Raw genomic sequence first — 26,822 nt, 5'->3', positions numbered from 1 at the left:
TCAGTATGGTGCATTTGCCACCATTAATGGACTGGTATCCACATGTTATTATTAATGAAAAGTCAACAGTTTTTTCAGGTTTTCTGAGTTTTTACCTAATATATATATTTTTTCTATTCCAGGATCCCATTCATGATACCATATTACATTTAGTTCTTGTGTCACCTTAGGCTCTTCTTGGCTGTTCTAGGTTCTTGGTCTTTCCTTGTTTTTGACGACCTTGATAATTTTGAGGAGTAGTAGTCAGGTATTTTGTAGTTTGGCCCTCTATTGGAATTTATTTAATTTTTTTTCTCATGATTAGGTTAGTTTTATGGGTTTGGGGGAGGAAAACAACAGACATAAAATGCTACTTTCATTGCATGACATCAAGCATACATAGTATCAATGTGATTTATTACTGTTGATATTGACCTCTCCAGGTCAGCCAAGGAAATGTGTGTGAGACACAGGATGATACTGCAGCAGGGGTAGCCTAGACGTTTCTTTTTGAGGATGAAATTTCTTCTCCTGCACATAGCTCAGACCCATTTTGACTCTTTAAAAATACCTTGTTTTGAAAGCTTGAAACTTCCTCAGCAGTAACCTTTCCTGAATTTCCTCTCAATTCACTGGGCTCCACGATCTCTAGTGCTCCTACCCACCACTATCAGATCCTCTAAAAAAATAAGATGCTTCAATTTCTACTAACATTAACTGGACACCTGTTTATGTGCCAGGCACTCTTCTAGGTCCTCACTGTGTGAAATCATTTAATGGGAAGCAGCCTGATGCATAGAAAGAACTCGGGCTTTTGGGTAAGAGTTGGGTTGAAACTGCAGCCCAGCCCAATTAACTATGCAATCTTGGGCAGATTCTTTGTCTTAGCCTCGGCTTCTTAAATGGAGATATTTGTCTCACAAGATGCTATAAGGAATAAAAAACTTTCTCCTAATCCTCACATTCATTTCACTTCCAACCCTCCCATCCCCGTGGGTACCTGGCTGGATCAGTCTAAAGACCATGTGACTCTTGATCTCAGGGTCGAGTTCAAGCCCCACCTCGACTGTAGAGATTAAAAAATAAAATAAAATTTAAAAAAAGAAATGAAATAAAATAAAATAAAAAATTACCCCCCAAAACCCTATGCCTACATTTTTATTTTATTTTTAAAAATTTATTATTTTTTTAGTAATCACTACACCTAATGTGGGGCTCGAAATTACGACCCCGAAATCAAGAGGTGCGGAACCAGCCAGGCACCACCCTAGGCCTACATTTTTAAATGCTAACGTTTATTCCCATAAAATACACAATTTTTTGTGTGTGATTTGTTTTAAATCATATAGGACTTTGGAGGACACGTCTTAAGAAAAATTTTCCCGTCAGGGACTCCTTATAAAGAGGTCTCAAGGGTAAGTCTCCCATAACAAGAAGATCGTGGTAAAAAGGAAAGAGAACAGAAGAAACTTCAGACAATTTCGATGGAAATAATCAAATTTGGTCAAGGAGGCCTCACCCATTCTGATTTTCTATTGGCTAAGCTTACCATCAATCTCACCAGTTGTAAATAAACTGGAGACGGAAGCATGTTGTTAAGGGGTGGGATCTTCCTGTCGCCATTGCTAAGGTGGAGGGTTCGTTTTCTCATAGGCTGGAAGCTGCTTTTCCCGCCTCCTCGCAGCAGTTGCTAAGAGGCGGGATTATAGAGTTCGTAAAGGACTGAGTACTCGAAGCTCCACCCATCCGATTGGTTGGTAGGGGGCAGGTCTTGCAGTGGATAGGCTGCTGGCCCTGCCTGTGCCGGTTAGTTGCTGGGGAGAGGCACGTGAAGAGGAGGCGGCGTGAGGCGACCACGGCGGGAGGAATGAAAGTGGCGGTCTCACCGGCAGTTGGTGTCGGGCCCTGGGGCTGGGGGGCTGGAGGGCGTGGGGGCGGCGGGGTAGTGCGGCTGCTCCTGATCCTCTCCGGCTGCTTGGCCTGCGGCTCAGGTACCGCCGGGGCAGCGGGTGCGGAGGGGGTTATATTTAGAAAAGTGGGGAGTGTCTCCAGGGTGCGGACCGTTTTACTGCGGTGGGGTGCGGACGTGGTGCGGAAAAAGCAGCTTCGTCGTCGGCACTGAGGGGTTAAGGCCCTGGGGCGGCCTCGGGGAACTACTAGAGTGGGGAGGAGCCTGGAGTCTTTTGGCAGAGACTGGAAGGGAGGCCTGGACTGGGTGAGATGCGGTCCTGGGGGCTGCGTCGCGCTGCGTGGGCCTCCCCGGTTTTCCTGCTTAAAAGTGAGGGGACCCGAGTACCATTGCTGGCAGGCAGAGTTGCAACGGGAATGGGGGCATCACATTCATTGAGCAAATTATCAACGCCTTCTGAGCGTATGCTCTGTCCAGACTCAGGGTACAGGTGTGGCTGAACGGATCATTTTAATTCACTGAAATGGAGTGATTTCTATCTAATGTTTTCTGTCCTTGTAAGATCCTGGCGCCATTAAAACTCGTTTCCAAAACAAACAAACAAACAAACCACCACCACCACCAAAAAACACCGTTCAGTATCAGATAGGTTTCTTTCGGAAATTTATTCATTTCTCAAGCAAACTGCTGTCTACCTATTGCTGGATAATTGGCTTTGGACTGAAACGAAACTGTTTCCCTTTAACGCTCTAACTCATAAAACCTAGAATGTTTCTAAAAAACCTCCTACCCTCTTATCAAACGCACAAGAGAAAAATAAGTGAGGTTTCCAAGTTCCACTGGAGACAGTTTGAAACATGGAGTTAAGGATAATCATATCTTGGAAACACAGTATGCTCTCACCTCCCCCATCCTTTGCTGCCTATCTCATGCTGTCACTTAAGATTATCCTTAGCTGCAGCTTTAAGGTTGTCTCAGGAGCCATAGAGCTAGTTCCAAAGTGTAGCGTCCTCCTGCAATATTTTTTTTTTGTGTGTGGGGGGAGGTAGTAGATATCAAGAAGGCACTTTTTCAGAGTAATATTGAAGGGCTACTTATGATCTGAATGAACTTGGGCCAGATGGTTGGTTAACCTCTAAAATGGGGTAGTCGATTGTGGGGATGAAAGAGAAAATATATGCAAAAATGTCTCTACCTGGTCAGTGCCCAATCAGCAGACACTTGAAGTTTCTTTTATGAGAGGAACAGGGGTTTCTTAGCTTGGAGAAGGGTAAACTTGGGATGATATTCTGTGTGACCTGGTAGATCTTGTGGGTGGCAGCTACAAAGAGACAATCATGTAGTAGAGAAGAACTTTCTAAAAGCCAGAGTTCCTAAAGATAAAATGCAGTACTTCAAAAGGTAGGTAGTTTTTTTCTCTCTCTTTTTAAAAAGATTTTATTTATTTATTTGACAGAGAGAGAAGGAGCACAAGTAGGCAAAGCGGCAGGCAGAGGAAGAGGGAGAAGCAGACTCCCCACTGAGCAGGGAGCCCAGTGGGGCTGGATCCCAGGACCCCAGGATCATGACCTGAGCTGAACATAGATGCTTAACCAACTGAGCCACCCAGATGCCCCTGGAATTTTTATGTACTTTAAAAATCAATTTGGGGGCGCCTGGGTGGCTCAGTCGGAAAAATCAATTTGTATGAACTTTTTACTACATTAAGGATATATATTTTTTGTAATCTATTTATTGAAAAATTTTCTTTAATTTGTTTACCCTTTTTTACCTTTTTTAAAAAATATTTATTTGAGAGAGAGAGCCAGAGAGAGCACGTGTGTGGGGAGGGGCAGAGGGAAAGGGAGCTGCAGACTCTCCAATGAGCAGGGAGCCCCAGTGACACCCAGCTGACTGAGCTGATTTGACGCTGCTGAGCTGACTCGGGCTTGATCCAGAACTCTGGGATCATGACCTGAGCCCAAGGCAGACACTTTTTTTCTCTTTCTCGAAGGCAGACGCTTTACTGACTGAGCCACCCAGGCACCCTTACCTTATTTCTTTTTATTGAAGTATAGTTGACATACAATGTTATTATTTTCAGGAATAGAACATAGTAATTGACTAATATATTACACAATGCTCACAATAAGTGCAGTTCCTTTTTACCTTTTTATTTTTTTTAATTTTTATTATTTTTTAAAGATTTTATTTAGGGGGGAGAGAGAGAGCACGAGGGGGGAGGGGCAGAAGGGGAGGGAGAAAGAATCCAAAGCAGACTCCACACTGAGTGTGAGCCCCAAGCAGGGCTTGATCCCACCACCACAAGATCACAATCACGCCCTGAGCCAAAACCACGAGTCAGTCGTTCAACTGGCTGAGCCACCCAGGCACCTTCCTTTTAACCTTTTTAAATAGATTTATATTTTTATGTAGTCACTTAGTTTTATTCTCTAGAGTTATTTCCATTGCTTTATGCTTAGAGAGCCCTCAAAAATTGAATTTATATCATTTTTATGTTACTCTTTAATTATTTTACTTTTTAATCTATAATTACTGTTAGCACTTGGTGTAAGGTGAGGATCTAGATAGGTTTTATTTTCCAAATAACCAGTCAGTTGTCCCAGCATCCCACTGAATGATCCTTTGCTATGTGCACTGTTTAAGATGCTATTTTTTTTTAAAGATTTTATTTATTTGAGAGAGAGAGCAGAAGCAGGGGGAGCAGCAGGCAGGGGAGAGGGAGAAGCAGGCTCATGTGGGGCTCGATCCCAGGACCCTGGGATCATGACCCGAACCGAAGGCAGACGCTTAACGACTGAGCCACCCAGGCACCCCCCTAAGATGCTATTTTTTAAGAAGGCTTTTAAGTATGAGCTGAGTTACCTCTTGAAAGAAATGAACAGGGCGCCTGGGTGGCTCAGTTGGTTAAGTGACTGCCTTCGGCTCAGGTCATGATCCTGGAGTCCCGGGATTGAGTCCCACATCAGGCTCCCTGCTCAGCGGGGAGTCTGCTTCTCCCTCTGACCCTCCCCCCTCTCATGCTCTGTCTCTCTCTCATTCTCGCTCTCAAATAAATAAAATCTTAAAAAAAAAAAGAAATGAACAGAGGCTATTTAAGGTTGTTTTTCATGACTTTTTAGGGTCTGGTCCTGTCCTCACATATTATGAGTCATTTTCATTGATTCTACCGGTAGATGTTACCAGTGCTGTTGATTAGTTTGTAATGACTGTAAACAAGTATGAAGCTATTAACCTTTGAATAACTGCTTTATGGGTAAATGTGATAAGCAAGTTATGATTCACTACATTCCATGAAGGCATTTTACAAAAATCTTTGGGCTCAGAAGGCGTTTTCTTGAACGTTTAATCCATTCTGCTTTTTAACATGCTGGCTAACTTACTTTTGGTGGGAGAGGAAGAAAGGTGGTGTATATCCTTATGCTACAGGAAGCACAGAATTTTAAGGGGGCATTTTGACAACTTGTATATGTTTAAGGTTGTTTGGTTTAGGTCTATGTTGCTAACAGTTTAAGCTAGAGCTGGAGTGTTGATTGTTTCACAGATTATCCCTTTTGACTGGTGTATTTTACCTCTCAGTGACTTACTTTCCAAAGATGTGGCTGGCCAAAGTGCTGATTTCCATAGGAGGTTGCTATTAAGGACATTTATTTATTTATTTATTTATTTATTTATTTATTTATTTAATTTCTTACTTACTTACTTAAAATTCTTTCCCTAGAATGTTATATAACTTGGGAAAACGAAGAACTAGATTTTAAAAGATGTTGCTTATTATAGAGTTGTTTTATTTCTTTAAGAAAATGGCATCAGAAAATTTTAAATTTAGTTTCAAAACACCGATGCCTTTCTTGGCATTAAGTTTTTCAAATGCCCTGTGCTATTGACATTATTTGTATCTTACCATCTTCTTGAAAATAATAGTGGGTTAAAAAGGTGTAGTTTTCTATTACTTGGTGCTGTGGGAGAGAAGGGGTTACCAAGTGTGACTCTTGTTTTTGTTTTTTATTGGACAGGTGTATGTTTTTACTTTGGGTTTGTACACAGATTGGATATTCTTTTAAGGAAGTGATAGATTCTTGTACAACATCTTTTTTTTTTAATACTTCCCAATGTTTTTGCATACCTCAATGAATTTGTCAATATAGTAGTTTTAGCATGCCCATAACCTTATTCTCTTATACTCTCCAGAAGTAAATAAACTTTTTTTTTTAAGAAGTTCTATTTATTTAAATAATCTCTATACCCAACATGGGACTTGAACTCACAACCCTGAGATCAAGATTCAAATGCTCTTCCCACTGAGCCAGCCAGGTGCTCCAAGAAAATAAACCCTTGAAACATATTTATGAGTGGATATTCTATCAGTACATTTGTGGGCTTGCTAGTGAGACCTTTTAAAAAGGTTTCATTTTATGAAAGGTCAGGAGGAAATCCTAATTACTACTGGGCTAAACCCTAGTGAGAAGCTGATAGATGGGGTTCAGGGCATGCTCCTCAAAATACAGCATCTTGGCATATTGAATATTGTAAGCTGAGGGAGTTTAAGAAAACAGCAGAAACAGGAAGGTCTCTCTCATCTCCCCACCTCACGCTTTTTCTCTGAAACAGACCATAAAATCCTGTGAGAGGTGTCCTCCCTCCCCATACCTGAGGAAATGCAGGTAACGGGACAGTGAGAGGAATCCAAGCAAACAGGCCTTTCTCAGTTTCCCTCAGCTTACTACCATTACTATATACTCTTTACCCTATCATATTCCTCCGCAAGTGTCTACTCTTCATGAAAGGTAGCATAAAGGACATAGGTCTAACTATTTCTTTGGGTCTGCATTTCCTTATGAAGGCTTTCGTGTCACGTAAAACTTTGTTGAATAAATGTATGCTTTTGTGTTGTTAATCTATCTTTGTCAGTTTAAATTTTCAGACCTAGCCAGGGACCCTAAGAGGATCAAAGAAAACTTTTTCTTCCCCTACAATATGAAGACTGGATTTCCTTTCCTTTCCTTTTCTTTTTGCTCTTTTTTTTAAAGATTTTATTTATTTATTTGAGAGAGAGCGCCAGAGAGAGCATGAGTGGGGGGAGGGGCAGAGGGAGAGGGACAAGCAGACTCCCCGCTGAGCAGGGAGCCCACACTGGGCCCCATCCCAGAACCCCGGGATCATGACCTGAGCTGAAGGCAGATGCTTAACCAACTGAGCCACCCAGGCTCCCTAAGACTGAATTTTCTTGAGAATTGAGATATAATTAATGTATAATAAAATTTCACCCTTTCAGTGGTTTTTAGTGTTTTTAGTATATTCACAAGGTTGTGCATCCATCACCATTGACTAATTTCAGAGTATTTTTATCACTCCAGAATGAAGCCTCATGCATCTTAGCAGTCACTCCCCATTCACTTCTCCTTCCAGCCCCTGCAAACCACTAAAATCTACTTTCTGTCTCTGGATTTGCCTATTCTGGACATTTCATATAAGTGGAATCATTCGATATGTGGTCTTTTTGGTCTGGCTTCTTTCATTCAGAATAATATTTTCAAGGTTCATCTGCATTGTAGTATGTATTAGTACTTCTTTTTATAGTTGAACAATATTCCACTGTATAGATGGATATATCACATTTTGTTTTATCCATTGATTCATCAGTTGGTGGACATTTGGGTTGTTTCCACTTTTTAGTTATTGTGGATATTGCTGTTGTGAACATTCATGTACAAGTTTTTGGGTGAGCTTGTGTTTCGTTTTCTTGGGTATGTACATAGGAGTGGAATTGCTGGGTCATATGGTAACTCTATGTTTAACTTTTTGAGAAACTGCCGAAGAGGCTGTGCCAATTTACATCCCCAGCAGCACTGTATGAGGGTTCTAGTTTCTCATATCCTGGCCACTTCTTGTTATTATCCTCTTTTTGATTTTAGCTTTCCTAATGAATGTAAAGTGGTATTTCATTGTGGTTTTGATTTGTATTTCCCTGATGACTAATGATGTTGAGCATCTTTTCATGTGTCTCTTGGCTACTTGTGTATCTTCTTTGGAGAAATGTCTGTTAAGATCCTTTGCCTATTTTTACAATTGGGTTATTTCTCTTTTTATGGTTGAGTTGTAGTTCTTTATATATTCTGGATAGTAGCCCCTTATCAGATACATGATTTACAAATATTTTTTCCCATTTTGTGCATTGTCTGTTTACTTTCTTGATAAGGTCCTTTGAAACACAAGTTTTAAATTCTTATGAACTCTGATTCATCTGTTTTTTCTTTGGTTGCTTATGCTTTTGTGTCATATCTAAGAAACCATTGCCTAATCCATGGTCATGAAGATTCACACTTGTGTTTTCTTCTAAGAGTTTTGTAGCTTTTGCTCTTATGTTTAGGTTTAAGGCAGAAATTAACTTCAAAATTAGTCTTAGCTTCACCAAAGCCATTTTGGAATGGCAAGTATCCTTGCCTTTATCATGTGTGTAACTTTGGTTTTTTAAGGTTTGGTTGAGGTTTTTGTGTTTTGGGTTTTGTTGTATTTAGTTTACTTACTGTTATTTAGTTTATTTTTAGTTTATTTAGTTTAAATCTACCTATCTTTGTACCTAGACTAGAGTGATAACCAAATTTCCACTTAGAGTACACTTAATAAGTTGGTAAGTACAATATAGAACTCAAAGAAAAAGTTATTTAACTGTTTTGTGGTAAAAAAGGTAGCTTGTGCAAACTTGGGTGGGAAGGTACAAGAGAGTGGTCACTTTTAAGCCTTGAGTTGGCTGAGATTGAATACAGACTTCTGAATGGAGAATCTTCTGTCTTGGCAAAATCAAAGGGAGGGCATATATTAGTTGACTGCTCTTAAAACTTGAAACAAAACAGCTGCAAAAAAGCAACTTTGTGATCTGTTAGTATCTTCTTAAAGTCCTGTATATACAGAAACAGTGCCAAGTCTGTTCATCCTACTGAGGAAAAGGATAGAGGAAATAAATAGATGGGGTTACTTGAGCTATGCCTTTATAAGGGAAGCAGGACCTGGGTGTGAATCTCAGTTAAATTATTCACGAGCTGTGTGACTTTGAGTAAATTGTTTAATCCTTCTTAAACATCAGGTTTGTTTTAAATTTGTGAAACAGGGATTATGAGAGTGCCTGCCTCATAGCATTGTTGGGAGAGTTAAAATGAAAAAACAGCATACTGTCTTAATAAACACTTAATAGTAACTTTTATTATTACTTATTCTGGGTTAGTGCCTATAATATCTAAATAATTAAATTTGACAGAAATAAGACTGCCTTATTTCTTCTCTCATTTCAGTTTCTTTCTCAGTCACTGACATGTTAACCCAACGTTAAGAAAGTGGTCAGTGGTCAGTATTGTAATAGCACCGCATGGTAACCGGTGTTGGCTACACTGCTGAGCACAGCATAAGGGATAGACTTGTGGAATCACTGTGTTGTACACCTGATACTAATGTAACCTTGTGTGTCAACTATACTTCAGTTAAAAAAAGAAAACAAAAAAGTGGTCAGTTTAATTATTTTTTATGAAATGAATTGGTAGTTATTAACTTGTTCTGTAATACTCAATTCTTATTTCCTTTCTTTGCATAAAGCTGGAGTTGATGCAAACGTGGTCATGCTTCAGGCATCCGAAGTTTATAAGTCGAATCACAGGCAACAGTTCTGTTATAAAAATATGCTTATCCCAAAGTGGCATGATGTGTGGACACGGATACAGGTAATAATTTGGAGGCCCCTGGCTGGGGCAGCTTCTGTGAATATCTTGTCTGTCTGTGATTAGTGAGTACTTTGACACGTTTTCCCCCTTCACACATAATTGGGAAAAAAAAGAACTGTTAACAACCTTGTTAGGGTTCAGATTATCCTGAATTGTGTTTTCATCAGTAAGCATTTATACTTAGTTTTCCTCTCTGTCTCTGTTCCCTTAAGTAGCTTATAATACTTGACCCTGAGGTAACCTTCCTTCCTCTTTTTCCCAAAGAAGCTTCCTTCTTGTCCTCTCTCCTTCTACATACGCACGGACACACACACATATATGCATGCACGTGCGCGCGCGCACACACACACACAGGCATGCGTGTACGCGCAACCCCCCCCCCCCCCCCCCCCCCCCCCCCGCCAAAGGCCTTATGCCTTCTTTGGCCTGGAAACTGTTGCGTTCCTGTCAGGATGTAAACTCTTTTGCCTGGCTGTTCCTATTCTGTTTTGATTCTACACGAAATGTTTCATAAACCCTGTGCCTGAAGTTTTCCCTTGATAAAATGACTTTGGTTTCATTTATTTCACAACACTATTAAGCCACATGGCAAGTGAGGATGTCTGGCTGTAATAATGAACAAAATGAGTCCTTTTGGAAATGCTGCGCCTGCTGTAGACATAGTTACTGATAAGAGCATTTGTTGTTCACATCAAAAACGTAAGGGTGGGCTTGTGGGTTTTAATTTTCTTTTTTTTATTGTCTGATATAAAGATCATGTTCCATCTGAGACACATTATAACCAACATTTACCCGTAATCAGTGATTGTGACAAAGGGTTGAACTTCTCAGCCTGTCATTATGGGAAACATTTTCAGTTTTCTGGGGCTATTTCTGCCTGGCAATTTTCTTAATATTCTAGAGCCTTATTTTGTATGATCTGTCATAAATAGCTACAGTGATAACTCTTTCACCTTGGAAGTGTTTTCTCCCCCCTGTGTTGTTCTGGCTTAATAGCAGATTCAGATCATGTTAACAACAAGACATTTTAACAGCTGCCTCTGTGTACTATGTACAGTGTTATTTGCCCAATTATGTTTGAGCCGTTGCATCTCTATATTTCTTATAAGCCTTGTGGAAAACTGGCACTATTGCTTATTTAGCTAGTCTCCCGGTTTTTTAAAACCGTATTTATGAAAATTTAAAATTCCTACTTCTTTCTCATCCTGATTTTACTTGTGTTACAGATCCGAGTAAATAGTTCCAAACTGGTACGAGTCACCCAGGTGGAGAATGAAGAGAAACTGAAGGAGTTAGAGCAGTTTAGTATCTGGAACTTTTTTTCCTCCTTTTTAAAAGAGAAATTGAATGACACCTATGTTAACGTGGGTCTATACAGCACAAAAACCTGCCTCAAAGTTGAGATTATAGAGGAAGACACCCAGTACGATATCATTGTGACCCGGAGTAAGTCTTAACCTCTGTTTTTCTGGTGGATTCTCTTGTGAAGAGGGACTGAGCTTTTGAGAGTGTAATTAGTGGTACAGAGAAGTTAGCCCAAGAAAACTCCCTTCTGGTTCTGATTATAGCCAGAGTACACCACTGCTCCAAACAGTTAAGAGAGTCTCTCTCCCACATGCAACCCTTTAGGCCTAGAGTGGAGACTTCACCTTAGGTCATTCGGAGTACCTCCTTACATCGATCTGTGAAGACTGTGTCCTCATACTTCCAGGCCCTGAGCTGATACGCCTAGTGTTCTTTAGGGTAAGACACGTGTATTCCTGCCCTCTGGGCATTTCTAGACAAAGTTAGATGTCCTGAATATATAGACCTACATTTGAAGACCTGAGTGGTTAAATAATACAAACTGAAGAAAAGTGGAACTGAATCTTAATACTTCACAAGTAAAGAAGATTTGTGGAACCAGAAGTAACTATGAAAATCACTGCAGTTTAAGGCTTATTCAGGGACACTGGGAGTCTTCCCTTTTCCGAATATGTTTGACAAAGTTTCACAGAGGACTGGGATCGATATCCTGTTGAACTCTCTGACCTTTGGTCTCTCCTTGGTTCCTGCCTAGGGTTCTGGGATGTTGTGAATAGCAGAGACATTCCTGGGTTTTGCTACAAAATAGGTTGTGCCCTTCTAACTGTCTTATGGTTCCTCAAGTCTTTTTGGTTGTATAGAATTTGACTTTTTTTTTTTTTTGGTGCTCCTTGTACATGTACTAATTCTTCTTGCTCCTATTCTGTTTGTGGACCTCCCCTAAACTCAGAGCTCTTGAATGTGAATGCTGTGGGAGTGTCTGGTATGCCACTGAGGGGCCTCTACTTGGGCCCCCTGGTCCTGGGTGAGATGTGTTTGAGTGTAGGCTTTTCCAACACAGTGCTTGTGTAGCAGAAGGAAGTAGGTGGTGGTGTTGGGCAAGAAAAGCAGCCAGTTAGAGAACAACAGAGGGCCCAGACCCAAAGTTCTAGGCAAATCTGCTGAATCGGAACCTGTGAGTGACTTTTGCGGGAAAGCCGGAGTGGTAGAGACCCCTTGTGGGCGATTGCATGAAGTGCTGATGGCATTATGCTTGGCTCTCATCCAAAGCAAAGCCTAGTTTCTTTTAGCCTTAGCATAGTAACCAAAATAAAAATAAGATCTCCAGAAAAGTACAGGTTAGACAGAGACCTAATTATATTTTCTGTTTGGAAGGGTTCCCAGGCTTTGTGCGGAAATTACAATGCTGTTTAGGTAGGTTGTTTGCGTTTATAGTTAACCCTTGAATAGTACGGGGGTTGAGGTGCTGGCAGACTTACCCCTCCCCTCAGTGGAAGATCTGCGTATAAGTTTTTTTTTTTTTTAAAGATTTTATTTATTTATTTGACAGAGACACAACGAGAGAGGGAACACAAGCAGAGGGAGCAGGAGAGGGAGAAGCAGGCTTCCTGCAGAGCAGGGAGCCCGATGCGGGGCTCGGTCCCAGGACCCTGGGATCATGACCCGAGCCAAAGGCAGACACTTAATGACTGAGCCACCCAGGCGCCCCAATCTGCATATAACTTTGACTCCCCAAAATTTCATTATTAATAGCCTGCTGTTGTCCGGAAGACTTACTGATAACATACACAGTCGATTAACATATTTTGTATGTTATACATTATTATGTGCTGTATTCTTACTATGAAGTAAGCTAGAGAAAAGAGAATGTTGCTAAAAAAACCATAGGAAAGGAAAATACATTTACAGTACTCTGATGTATTTGTCAGAAAACGTCTGTGTATAAGTGGCCCGTGCAAATTCAAACCCATCTTGTTCAAGGGTCAGTTGTATTTTATTAGCTGACCAGTAATGCCAGCATTGTCTTTTATTCTATAATGCTTTATACTGTTTGTTTTCCCTATCAAACAGAAGTCTTTATTTGTTTCAGGATTTGACCCCAAACTCTTCTTCATTTTCCTCCTTGGGCTTATGCTATTTTTTTGTGGAGATTTGCTGAGCAGGTAGGTTCCAAGGCTGGAGTGCAGAATGACAAGGCTTAGACCTACCCTGGTTGGCTTTTATCATAGAGAAAGTGCTGCCCTTCCCTTTTCCACGAGCTTTATGGCTAGGCCATTGCCTGCTTGGAAAAAAATTTTAAATACTTTAATACATGTTACAATTTTTGCTTTTTTCTTAAATTGAACAAGATTGGCAAGAATGAAATTCTCCTATTAAGTTGAGCCATCATGTGATGGGATTTAGCCAGTACATCACCACCCTTTCCACCATTCGAAATAACATGTTAAGTCCTCATTTTTACAGGGCCATGTGTTGGTGAATTTCATGCCATTCAGGGGTAAAAGAACAAACACCAACCACTTATTCATTTCCTGTTTTTAGGAACCTCCTAGCTAAGCTAGGTGAAACTGACATGTACAAATAAGAAGAAAACATAGATAACTAAACAAACATTGAACAAGCTAGAATCAACCTTAACTCTGTACACAAGTAAAAAGAATATTTGTGGAATAATGAATGAAAGCTACCCATTGGAATTTGAAGTTGGGCTGGAGTGAAATTGGTAGAAGCTGTTCCTTATTTTGGGGATCCCCAGAGAAACTCACAATGAGGGAGGAATGCCTGGCAGGAAGAGTGTGGAGCAGGAGCTCCCTATTCTGGGCCCTGCATCTGGTTTATCTTTCTGGGTAATCAGTTTAGTTCCAGTTTCCAGTGTCCACTCAGGCAGTGTCCTTGCACCTTCCTTTTCCCCAGCAAAGCTGGGCAATTCCTCAGAGGAAAGATTCTCCTTAAAAACTGGGTTGGGATTGTGAAACTAAGCAGAGGTTTATTGCCGGCATATATTTGAGGGGCCTCACTGATACCAGTCCTCATAAGCCAGCAGCAATTACATTGTACCAGTCCCATCAGTGTTCAGACCTCAAGACTTAGACATATATACCTGCTCTAATCTGATACCCTTTTCTGTCTTTCGGCTGCGATAGTTGTTCGAACAATGCCATGTATGAAGACTACACACATAGTCATGAAGTAACGTTTCTCTCTGCAGAAGCCAAATCTTCTACTATTCCACTGGGATGAGTGTGGGAATTGCGGCCTCTCTACTAATCGTCATTTTCATACTGTCCAAGTTTATGCCCAAGGTAAGTAGCAGAATCCTCATCTGCAGTCAGGAGGAGCTTGGATAGTTGAGGGACTGTTTTCTTGGATAATCTTACAGCACTGAAAATTTGCATTGGTGGCTGATAAGTCAATGTCCTTTTTCATTGACTTTTTCCTTGATTCAGAAAGGTACTTTCCATGATGAAACTTGGAGCCTGATTACATACAAACTCCTCCTCTTTATTTAAAATCCTATGCACAGTGGGGAAATTAAAGTCTCCTTCCTGCTTGCTGATTACATAGTCAGGCTTTTAAGTTATTTAGCACCTCATTTTCCCAGTGGTCTTTGCACACTATACCATTTTAAATATATAGGATGTCTTCTTAAGGGATGTGGTTTTTGTGCATTTTTATAGTAGGTTGAATTTTTTTAAAATCATAGTTCCATTTTGCTGCTTTTATGTATGGAAAGCCTGTTGTAACTTTTTGTTTTCACTTCTACTCTGTCTTAGAAAAGTCCCATTTACGTCATCCTGGTGGGAGGCTGGTCCTTTTCTCTGTACCTCATTCAGCTAGTTTTAAAAAATTTACAAGAGATCTGGAGGTGTTACTGGCAGTATCTTTTAAGTAAGTGTTGTCGGTTTTGCTTTCCTTTTTATATGTTTATAGGTTGTTTTAGTTCATTTGATGCTGAAAAGATGTTGCCTGCTTACAGTCCATGCCATTTTATTAATCTGTAAGAGTCATAGTTCTTACTTTATTTCTAACCCTGTACAGTTGTCACATTAAATGAAAATGGTGCTGCCAGGGAGAAGACTTTAATTGGTTGGTGTTTATAAGTACACTTTTCTTTACACAATAGGCATCTTTCTGAAAAGTTATAAATTGACTTTATTAATATAATCATATTTTAAATACACTTGAAGACCTTAAGCAAAGGAGTCTGCAGTGAATTTTTCTATAAAGTGAAGATCCTTTGGTTATACAGTTGCTAATCCTTAATCTACCTTTTGAGAGGTGATTAATCTGGATTTTCATATATTAGGCTTTTTTAAACAGAATATTCTAGCATTGTTCAACATGTAGCTTTAATCCTCCATTTAAAACAGATAAATTTGGAAACAACAAAGGATAGAAACTTAAAGAGATAAATATATTTGATTAATGAAAAAATTGTGAATAACTGGGTAAAGATCTTACCCATTTTCCTAGTTCATTGGGTGCCATATAGTGAATGCACTGCTGCTCCCCGCACAAATTATTTTTACCAGTTATAGATGAAAAAGAATGTTTTCTGATAACTCTTCTCTTAGGCTATGTCCTCACAGTTGGATTCATGAGTTTTGCAGTCTGTTACAAGTACGGGCCTTTGGAGAATGAACGAAGTATCAACCTGCTGACCTGGACCTTGCAGCTGATGGGCCTATTTTTCATGTATTCTGGTATCCAGATACCACATATTGCCCTTGCCATTATCATCATTGCCCTGTGTACTAAGAACCTGGAGTACCCTATTCAGTGGCTGTACATCACCTACAGGTGACCGAAACGCAATATAACTTTGTATTGAAACACACCATTTGGGATGCTATAATCTGTTGCGGCAAAAGGGTCCAGAGGTGTTGACCCGGGAGCCTCTTTGTTCATGGAAATTGATCGTATTATATAGCTTCTGCTTTTGTTCCTTCCAGGTCTTTCTTTTTAGACTCTCTAAAGGCATTTTTATAATTTTATTCTAGTCATTTCATATAAAATAAAAGCATCCAGTAAAGTGTCATGTGTTCCTGTTACCACTAGGTGGTGCAAAGTATACCACTTTTATACCACATGCCTCTGGGTCACCTGGTTCCAGATTATTTCATATTGGCTCTCAGATTGTTCTGGGAGTTCTAGTCTTAAGATGTAGCTCACAGCGTGTTATCATCTTGTATAGGAACATGGAACAGTCATAGATTCTGAGGTTGTCAGTGGTGGTTCTATTATACATAGTCAAGGTGATGCCTTCAGTTTGGGGAATCTCAAGTTAATGGACCACAATCTTATACCATCATTTTCTTGTCATTTTTCCACTTTCCAAATATCTTGTCTGTCATTTATTGGAAAATAAGTGAATTTATTCGCATTAGTGAATACTATTGATTGTCATTCCTAGTCTAACACGTCAGGAGTATATTATAAGTAAAGATGTCTATAAAAGAAAGGTGGGGATGATGACTCTTAATGTCGAGGCTCTCTGCTGTATACTTGGCTCACTGAAGGAAGCTAGAGGGCAGGCTGGATAGAAATTACTGATTAATGATTCATGATGTTATTTTGGTGAGCACAGAAAGATGTGTAAGGCAACAGAAAAGACTGTCCCCCCTCGTCTCCTGACAGAAGAAGAATATCGGATACAAGGAGAAGTGGAGACCCGAAAGGCTTTAGAGGAGCTTCGAGAATATTGTAACAGTCCAGACTGCTCTGCTTGGAAGACTGTTTCTCGAATCCAGTCTCCAAAGAGGTAAACTCTTGGCCAGCTATGCCAGGCATCTATCAGGGTATTGCGACCTTGAGTTTTAACAGAGATCATACTTCTAGATAAACATTTTGTATTCATGGGGGCGCCTGGGTGGCTCAGTTGGTTAAGCGACTGCCTTTGGCTCAGGTCATGATCCTGGAGTCCCGGGATTGAGTCCCGCGTCGGGCTCCCTGCTCAGCGAGGAGCCTGCTTCTCCCTCTGACCCTCCCCCCTCTCATGTATTCTCGCTCTCTCAAATAAATAAATAAATCTTTAAAAAAAAAAACATTTTGTATTCATGGCTTTGTTTTCCTGTTCATGTAGGAGTAGTTGAGAAAAAGATACATATATCATACAAAAGATACATGTTAAGCATATCCTCAAGGAACCATCTACTCTAGATTTGATTGTAGCATTGAGAGAAGACTCCAGTACCATACTGTTTCCCCTGTGATAGTTTTACATTGCTCTCTGAGTGGTTTTTTTTTTTTTGTGGGGTTGGGGGCGGTGTTCCCTTTTTATTTGGGAGCAACTGTACCAATGAGTATGTGAAGCTTCAATTTGGAATCCTGATGGCATAAAATTTATAGGGCTATAAACATGAATAAATGTGTAATGCTCCATAATCTTCTCTTATCAGGATTACAGATGACTAAAGGAACCTTAGTACTTTCCTCACTAAAAGGATAGGCTAGTGCTTATTAAGCAGGATAGGATTTCAGGGGATGTTGGCCTTTGACCCCAGCTTTCCTCTTTTCTTTATTTCTTGCTTTTAGTCTGCTTCCCTGCCGGAGTAAGGCCGACTCTGTAAAATTTGAGCTGTGAGTGTATCGAGGGTTTCACTTTGTTCTTATTTTGAAAGGAAACCAGAAAGGACAGAAGGCAGGTTCTTAATGAGTATCATTTTCTCTTTTCCAGATTTGCTGACTTTGTGGAAGGTTCTTCTCACCTCACACCAAATGAGGTTTCTGTCCATGAGCAGGAATATGGATTAGGGAGCATCATTACCGAGGATGAAATCTATGAGGAAACATCCACTGAAGAGGAGGACTCAGATTCTCGGTATCCTGCTATCACACAACAAATCACCTCCTGACTTAGGTGGTGGTCAGTCATTTTTATATGGACTGGCTTGGTACCTCAATGGTCCATGTTGCATGTGTGCACCATTGCTTCTCAACTCCTTGAAACAGGGTGAGATAGTGCAGAAATTCTCCCACTGAAATTAGAGGCCTGAGTAGGCCTCCCTCTGGAAATGGTCTTGATGGTCTCTGTGGGATCCTTGAGGGAGAATGGGTGAAGTCGTGAATGCTTTCAATGCTTCCCCATGGGTTGTTGGCCCACCTATGTTTCAAAAACAAAAAACCGGATAGCCACAGCTAGCACAGTGTTCTAGCTCCTCTTAAAGATTGACTCGGTGGTGGTATTTCTGCCACCATAGCTGGCATCAAAAGTGAGAACTGTTACATGTGCAGTAACTCTTTCGGACCCTAGGCTGCATCTTCCAGAGAGAAATACACAAATCTGAGCCTCCTTCACTTCTGCTTTTCTTTCAGTGACTTTAGAATAATCCTTGTTTTAGCTGTTTTAAGAGGAAAATAGATTTTTATTTGTCTTGTTTTTTAAACAAATATATTTTTTTAAATATAACAAATTCATGTTCCAGAACCAGCAAGTGCTCCAGATTGACAAGCCCATAGGTCCCTACGTGTTTATTCATATGGATTATCCATTAAAGCCCCAGAATTATTGTGTTGGGCTTTGAATTAGTTCTCACACGTTTGTCTAAGTCTTGCTTGCTTTTAGGAACATGCCTGTGAACCCTTCTGTAATGAAGGTCTGTCAGGCTTTTTATTATATCCAACTTTTAATTCTATCTTAAGGAGACATTTGCATTCTTCCCTTCCCATTCCTCCTCGCCCCCTTTTGCCCTTTTAGGAAGTGTCTATTTCCTCAGCTGTGAAGTATGTACAATTTAGAGTTTGTTTCATTTCTTATGTTCTCTTCCCCTTTGTTTGTAGCATTATTCCTGCAAGTTGGGAGAAGTGATCATTTTTTAGAGAATTTGAATGCTTTTTACATATCCTCCATTTTTCCTGTCAGTGGGACACATATCTTTGAGTTGCTGTGGAATCAAGAACCTCTCTCCTTTTTCTTTCTCTTCCTTTGTCTACCCATTCTACCTGTTCTTTTCAGCCTCTCCTTACCACCTGTACTCCCCCCCTCCCCTGCCCCAATCTGGCTACTTTGTAAGCCCTGAGACTATCTGGGACCTTTCCTTGATACAACATAAAACTGTAGCTATGTAGTGGCCACAGCCCGCATTGCCACGAAATAGACCTCCAGGTCATCTTCATGCCTCGGGGTGTTCATTCACCTCTCAGGATCACAGTTTTCCGTGCATTTAGTACACTTATTTGCAGTTCCATTTCTGACCAGAGATTCATGCTGTCTTTTATTACAGTGGCATTAGTTCCAGATTCTTTTGCCATTGAAAAGTACCCTTATAAACCAGCAGTGTCATTTATGAGGGAGCAAATTCCCAAGTCTCTGTCATTTGCTTCGTTCTGTCTTGGTGATCTTCACCCCCGTACCTTGGAAGAGGCTATAATGACTCTAGCCAGGAATATAGGCACTGATGGCCGGAGCACAGCGTCAGGCTCACTGGTGTACCGTGATCATGGAGACGGCAGATGATTTTTTTTAAAAAACCGTAATGACTCCTTCAGAGCAGCCACTTAGCAGATAATCTTGAAAGGCCCTGGGCTCATTGCCAACTTCCATAATGTCAGCTCTGAGACTCCCCTCCAGGTGGCCAGTTGATTATTACCACCAGTGTTTTCCACCACTTTAAACTGTCTAAAAGTGACAACTACCTCAGTTGGCAGCAAATACACATACAGTAGAAAATGAAAAAGCAGTATTTGGTCAGATGCTGTGGGTTAAAGTTGCAGGGCAAAGGAGCTTTATATTGGGAAACCTTTATGCCTTTGTAAATTATGTACATAGTCACATTTTATCCCTCTGCAGAGAACTGTTAGGACCTCTGGAATATATTATTTTTTTGCTTTATTTATAGAAATCAAGATCTAGCATATTTGAGGAGCAGTTAATTTGAAAAAATAATTCATCTGTATGAGTGGTCTCAGGATTACCCGGAGACTTTGGTGCCTTCCCCCAGGAAGCTCATTTGGGAGGTGGTGGCTTGCCTCCAGGTGACTTTCCCTGCCCTGCCTCTTATCTTTATCTCGGTGAGAAAGCACTGTGAAGCAGGGAGAGAGTCTCCTCTTTTTTTGTTTTGTTAAACTCCTTGTGAAATCTCGTTTCCACCTCCAGACCACTTTTTTTTTTTTTTTACTGTGTTTGAACTTGGGGCGAGTAAGATCAAACTCTGTTTATTACTCCATGTCTGTAGTTGGAGACCTGAGCTGTAGGCAGTGGAGGTGACCATGGGTCCTGCAGCGTGACAGCGTCTCTGAGACTGGGAAGGACGAGGGTGCCTTTGGTGTGCTGTGTGTCCTTGCTCTGCCTGCCTGTGTGGCCCTGCCCCAGATGCTTCAGAGCCTCTATGTGCCCACTAATCGCTTGACTCCATAAGCCGCCTTTGGCAGCTGCTCTTGTCTCCCTCTTGGCCACTTAGTCTGCTGGCTCAGTCACTACTTGAAGCCCCCACTTAATTTTCTCTGGCAGTTACGGCTCTCGCGATTCAGCATAGTCTCATCTCTCTCACTGATCTCATCAGAAAGGATTGAGGGGATAACCATGGAGTGAGCTGGACATCGGAGCCACGTCTGCTGCCATGTCAGCGTCTTGCTCCCAAATATCAAACTATAAATTGGCCCTAGGGTGCAGGGTCTCTTCAGCATTGGAAATCTATCACCTCTAACCTCTAACTGGTCTAAGTTATGTAGAGCATGACTGCCATTAATGGGAATATGAGAGCCAGCTGGCCTAAAACATTTCCCCTCCACTTTCCCACTCAGATTGCTTTCACGAGACCAATGGAACCGATCACCAAAAATAAGGACAGTTTAGCAACTTGGATGTCTTCTAATAGGAAAGTCTATCAGCCACTTCATCCCACCAAAACTAGTTTATTTTCTCCTCCCAGATTCAAGCCTTTTATGTCTGTTACAAAGGGGAGGGGTTGCTAATCATAGTCTTTGGGTCCCAGTGTTCTATTTTGTGCTGATACATCCCATTCAAGGCCTAGCCCTCTTCACTGATTGTGTTACTGTGTTCCCTTCAACCCAATTCCCACCTGGCATATACGTTAGAGATGAATGAAAGGACCCAAATAGGCCAGATAGTCCTCCCTGTCCCTGATATCCATAAAAAGCTTGGAAATGGATTATGCAATTGCCCTCAATCTTTTTGTTCCAGAAAAAAAGATGGGCTCAGATGGATGCCTGCATAAAAATGGTTCTTAGCTGTTTACTCATAACTTTTCTCTGAATTGAATAGTGAAAGTTGAAGTAGGAGGAAAGGAAATTAAATGTCCTTCTAGTATTCCTTTGGACTCAGGTCTGACATATGAGATAATAATCTATATTGAAATGCCAAGAACTTTATCTCAACCAAGGAGAGGACCGTTTGACAGATTTATTATGCCTTCATGTTACATAGACACTGAAGCCAAGTAATAAACATATAAAATAGCCATTTGCACAAGGCAAATGTACCTTGTTTATGTTTTGATGTAGCAGAAATTGATTATTATGTTTAGGGAAACCTATGCAGTTATGGTGATCCAGTGGTATCTCTTGGTAACTTAGCTTATGGACCTAGTTGCTGCTGAGTTGGATTCTAGATGGTTACTACCTTGAAAAGGGTGTTTGGTGCCTTATGTGATGGGAGCCAGTGCCTGCTAGGAATAAACAAAGCAGATTCATGTCCACATCAATACACAGCTTTAGTGGGGAGTGGGAATGGCACACACACAGCCTCCCCCAGATTTGGGACTTTGGGCTCCCCATCCCCTGCCAGTGTGTGTCATCTTCCTCTTCACACTCTTGACAGTAACTTGAAAATGGTGAATCATCTTCTCTGAACTTTACTACAGTATGGGTGGCATTCGCATCACGTTAGTATACTAGATAGCTCATAATGTGAGTATTAAAACTGTACAGCCTGCCATTGCCTCAGTTTCCCATATTTGTGGAATTGATGGTGAAATAGCAGGGCTAAGGAATTCCTGGGTAAGTTTTAGCCTGTGGGTAATGCCTTAGTGTTGTTTTAAAAGATTTGTCATTTATATTTAAAATAAATGTTCACAAATGTTTGAAAGGAACAAAACAATCAGGGATCGCTCTTTGCCATGGGTCTCATTTTCGCTCTTTTCTGTAAAAAAATAACAATGTCTTATTATATATTTTTTCATTTTTATTGTACAAGTTTGTAAGTAATCCCAATTTTAATAAAGGTTTATAGACTATATAGTGGTCTCTCTTAATGAACGTGTACTTTTCTTATTTGGATCTCTTGAGGCAATTAGCTTCTAAGTTTCATCTTTCTGATGAGATGGTGTTGCATGCCATCTATTTTCCTTTTTTTCTTAACCACCACTCCCCACCCTGGGTCTGCCTTGGTCTACTTCCATCCTTGGACTGGATGAAATGCTGGATCTTGAAGGGGTATTCTTGCAGGAGTCACAGGTTGTACGACCCTGCTGTCTCACAGGGAAAAAACGTATAGGCTGTTCCTAGTCCAGGGAGCTACTCCGATTGTGCTTTAGTTCTTCTTTTTTATTTATTTATTTTTATTAGAGAGAGAGAGAGAAAGCATGAGCAGTGGGGAGGAGCATAGGGAGAGGGAGAATCTCCAGCAGATTCTCCGCTGAGTGCACAGCCCCACTCGGGGCTCGATCTCACAATCCTGAGATCATGACTTGAGCCGAAACCAAGAGTCGGACACTCAACTGACTAAGCAACCCCAGTCGCCCCTACTTCTTCCTTTCTAAAAAATATCTTTTGTTTCTCCACTGGGGTGAGGGGAAGACCTGTGGATCCAGCTGTGGGATGTCTGCCAAGAGCTTTGTGTTCGGAGAGAGGGGGCGGGGCTGTAGTGAGTATTAGGGGCCATGGAATAAAAACTTCAATTATGTGTAGGTCCGGTTTCTGCAGGAGGAGTCTGGTACCTTCCATTTTCTTTTATGTTTTAGCTATTTCCTTTGCTCTGGGGATCCGTTACAGCATTTGCATTAATTCTCTGCCTGTGTCCTCTCTTCTCAGTTATTTAGACTACATGGAAATCTATTGTCCATTTTTCATACAGTCTGTGAAATAGGAAGAATCAGGAGGAGATCATATGTAAATTTATGTAGATGAATGCACACTAATGGCATCTTTTCTCCTCTCCCTTCTGTAACTATACTAGGTAAATAAAGAGATGGAGGTGATTATTAATCATTGAATTAATAAAAAAGCATTGCTAGGTATGAAACATCATAGGGTTTTAGTAAGGACAAAAAAAGATTAAGTGTGAAGAAGTTCTTCTCAAACTTGAACATGCGTAGGAATCATCTGGGAAGCTTGTTAAAATGCAGACTTCTAGGGGCACCTGGGTGGCTCAGATGGTTAAGCGTCTGCCTTCAGCTCAGGTCACAATCTCCAGGTCCTGGGATCCAGCCCCATATCGGGCTCACTGCTCAGCAGGGAGTCTGCTTCTCCCTCTTCCTCTGCCTCTCCTCCTGCTTGTGATCTCTCTGTCTCTCAAATAAATAAAACCTTTAAAAAAAAAATTCAGACTTCTGATACAATAAGTCTGGGTTTAGGCCCAAGATTCTGCATTCTTTTTTTTTAGGATTTATTTATTTGCAGAGAGAGACACAGCGAGAGAGGGAACACAAGCAGGGGGAGTGGGAAAGGGAGAAGCAGGCTTCCCGCGGAGCAGGGAGCCCGATGTGGGGCTCGATCCCAGGACCCTGGGATCATGACCTGAGCCGAAGGCAGACGCCTAATGACTGAGCCACCCAGATGCCCCAAGATTCTGCGTTTCTAATAAACTCCCAGGTGACTCAGATATGGGGTATGGACCTCACTTTGAATAGCAAGGATGTAAAACACTTAGCTTGTTGCCTGGCAAACAGTAAGTATTTGATCAATGTTACTAGTTGACACCAAATAATTTGTGAGAGTCAAAAAGATCCTCTACCACCAAACATCTTCACCATATCTGAAAACTTCTGTGTTTTTATTGTGTAGCATCTTTTAAAAATGAATATACTTGGGGCACCTGTCATTAAGTGTTAAGCATCTATCTGCCTTCGGCTCAGGTCATGATCCCAGGGTCCTGGGATCGAGACCCACATCAGGCTCCCTGGTTGGCGGGAAGCCTGCTTCTCCCTCTCCCACTCCCCCTGCTTGTGCTCCCTCTCTCGCTGTGTCTCTCTCTGTCAGTTTAAAAAAATGAATATCCTTGGGAGGACTTCTGCATATGAATTAGTTTCATAAAATTACTGCCTTCCCAACCCTGTCAGTAATCAGCACTAAAGGATCTAGAATTGTTTCTTCTTTCTTCTTTTTTACTTTTCTTTTTGCCAGCTCTATTGAAGTATCATTTATATACAATAAAATTTGTTTTAAGTTTTGCTGAGTTTTGACAAAAAGAGTTAATTGATAGTTTTGTAACCACTCCTGCAGTCATGATCTAGAGCTTTTCCATTGCCCCCAAAGTTCCCTTGTGCCCCTTATACAGACTAGAAATGTTAATGGGGAGAAGAGGAAGGGGATTTCAGAATCATGATGGAGGAAGACCAGTCAGCTCCAGTTACTTGAGTTTTGCCTGGGATCAGATCCCAGTCCCCCAGGCCTCCTCTCATCCCCGGAATGCTTTGACAGATCTTGAAATCGCCACGGACTTGGATGTGTATTTGTACCTCATTAATTTAGAGTGACCCATTCATCCCAGTGTGTCCAGAACCTTCCTAATTTTAGCATTCAAGTTCCCACATTCAGAGGACTCGCCCTAGGTCCCAGACAAACTAGGATGGTGGGTCACCCCAGTTGTGATGTTGATGCCGTTGTGTCTCGGTCTGAGGATACCATCTCATTTTAGAATCCCTTCTCTTGTGTGAGTACATAGGAGGCCTCAGAAAACGAGTGAGTGGGTGGGCACAAAGATAAACCCCACGCTGTGGGCAGCTGCAGATTCCTGGCCTGGAGAACAGGAGACCCGGGTTCCCAGGATCACACCATGGGAAGGTGGCTTCTCACCCTAGGTCTGTTTCCTCCACACAAAAGACAGGATCTGTGGTCCTTTCTGCCTCTGATCTGGATGCTGCTTCCATGTATACCTGGGATTGTGTGCTGCTGGCACTTCCCCTCGGCTTGCTTGCTTTCTCTTTCCCTTGCCCTTTTTTCTCCCTTCGGATATATATATAGTAGATCAATAAATCATGTAGGGGCAGGTTGATAATGGAATTGCTGATGGGCCAGGCATATGCAGAGTGCTTCTGTGAGAGCAGTAGAGTTTGGACCTTGAACCGAGCAGCTATGGCTGGGAGTTGGAGGATGGAGTCTGTCTTCAGCTAAGTGTGCTCTTTGTGCGTGCCTGCGAGAGAGGATGGTAGGCAGAGGGAGCCTGTTGTTCAGGAATTTTCCTGGGTGGATGAGGGGGTATCCTGGAAAATAGGATTGCATAAGCCTCTTATCTATTGGAGGTGGTTATTTCCGCTGGGTTGGTGCCCAGGAAGTAGCATCTCAGGGTCTCATTCAGGTTCCTCGCCCAGAAGGATGAAAACCAGAAATACCAAGACTTGGGCTGAAACCTATGGGAGACTTAGGGTCAGGAAGCTACATTCTGTTCCTGGTTCTGCCATGTATTGTCTGTGGAATCTCAGTATTTGCCTCTAATTTTCCTTTTCAGTGGATTGAGTAGCTGCACTGCTTAGCTCACAGGATGGTGTGATTCAGTGAGATGAGACAGGTGGGAGTCCATGAAACTGGCATCCATACAAATGCCAGGTGGTATTATAACTAGAGCCTTCAGGTCTGCTTGTGGGGGCTGACCCATAGTGCGGAGGGAATTTGGGGATTTTGTCTGCTTAGCTCCCCAAGTAATGTCATTAATACCCTCTGACTGCCAGTAAGGTAGGTTTGAGGGAAGTACTGTTTCTTTGCTAGGGAAGACGCCCCAGCCTGCCTTCCTCTTTGGCAAAAATTCCTAACTTTTTAGAAAAGCTTTTCCTTGGCTATTAATTCCATTCCTGCTCTTATTTCCAAATTTGGGGGGCAGTGGAGCAAGAACTCTCTACCTGAGCCCCTCAGCTAAGCCCAGCCAGATACCCTTTCCTACCTAGAGGGGGCTTTCTCCTGTGACTGAGCATCTCCCTCTGGGGCATCCAGCCTGGGAAGGGTTAATCGAGCCACACCCTCAGCAGGAACAGCCTCGGACTTTGTGCTGAGCAGCCATCTCTGGCCTCTCCTGGCTTGACTGGCACAGGGAGCCTTGGCTAGAGGAGGCAGCAGAAGGTCAGAAGAGTGGACACTGGCAAGAGGAGGGCAACCTCTTTCCTGGCTCCTCAGACACCATGGACAGCTCCCGTTAACGAAGGCACCTCTCCACCCTTCGGGCCTTGGGACTCCTATGCCCCCTTCCTGTCCAATTGGGATTTCATTCACCATTCTCCAAGGGACACTGAAGTTACACCCTAGTTCCAGTGTTGGGTGAGTCTTGCCTTGACCTATCACTGCTCTGCACATCCAGGGGTGCCCTATCTGGGGACTGCTTCCTTTTTCCCTCCCCCACCCCCTGGCCCGTCACATTCCCACTCCCCTCAAATCCAAATCCAAAGAATATGCCTTTCTCCAGCCCTGCTTCTGCTGCTCACCCCTGCCTGCCAAGTCACTTAAAAACTTTACTTTTTTTAATCTGGAAAATGTGAGATAATAATAGTACCTACTTCATGAGGATATTGTTTGTAAGCATCAAATGATTTCGTGTATATAGTGTTTGGAGCCTTGCCTGGCCCGTGGTACCTGACTGTTAGAGATTGCTAGTGTCACTATTCTTACTGTTCTCTCAGTTGTGTCCTTCCAGGAAGTGACGAGCTGTCTCATTTTCTGAAACTTGGGGAAAGCAGAGTGAAGGCTGAAGTCAGCCTGTGTTCCCCTCTGGCCCAAACTTCCATCTTTGCTTGCCTCCCCTCCCCCACCCAGGT

At 41.8% G+C, this 26,822-nt stretch overlaps 1 protein-coding gene across 1 annotated transcript; it reads left to right on the top strand.

The window, feature by feature from the left end:
- Nucleotides 1-1,817: 1,817 nt before the first annotated feature.
- Nucleotides 1,818-22,115, top strand: NEMP1 (nuclear envelope integral membrane protein 1). Its single transcript, XM_028110953.2, has 9 exons — nt 1,818-1,970; nt 9,476-9,600; nt 10,827-11,046; nt 12,995-13,067; nt 14,114-14,207; nt 14,679-14,793; nt 15,480-15,705; nt 16,493-16,666; nt 17,582-22,115. The coding sequence occupies exons 1-9, from the start codon at nt 1,847-1,849 to the stop codon at nt 17,757-17,759; spliced, it is 1,329 nt and encodes a 442-aa protein (XP_027966754.1). The 5' UTR covers nt 1,818-1,846; the 3' UTR covers nt 17,760-22,115.
- Nucleotides 22,116-26,822: the final 4,707 nt, after the last annotated feature.

The sequence above is a fragment of the Eumetopias jubatus genome, unplaced genomic scaffold (assembly GCF_037043125.1).
Source record: "Eumetopias jubatus isolate StellerSeaLion01/CBP00866 unplaced genomic scaffold, mEumJub1_p1.0 scaffold_8, whole genome shotgun sequence".
NCBI lineage: Eukaryota > Metazoa > Chordata > Mammalia > Carnivora > Otariidae > Eumetopias > Eumetopias jubatus.
Note: the sequence above shows the minus strand (reverse complement) of the source record. Positions and strands in the feature narration are given on the sequence as shown.

Coding starts and splice junctions, on each gene's coding strand:
- NEMP1 (XM_028110953.2), top strand. CDS start 1,847: ATGAAAGTGGCGGTCTCACCGGCAGTTGGTGTCGGGCCCTGGGGCTGG. Junction 1,971..9,475: donor CTGCTTGGCCTGCGGCTCAG/GTACCGCCGGGG, acceptor CTTTGCATAAAG/CTGGAGTTGATGCAAACGTG. Junction 15,706..16,492: donor TGGCTGTACATCACCTACAG/GTGACCGAAACG, acceptor TGGTGAGCACAG/AAAGATGTGTAAGGCAACAG.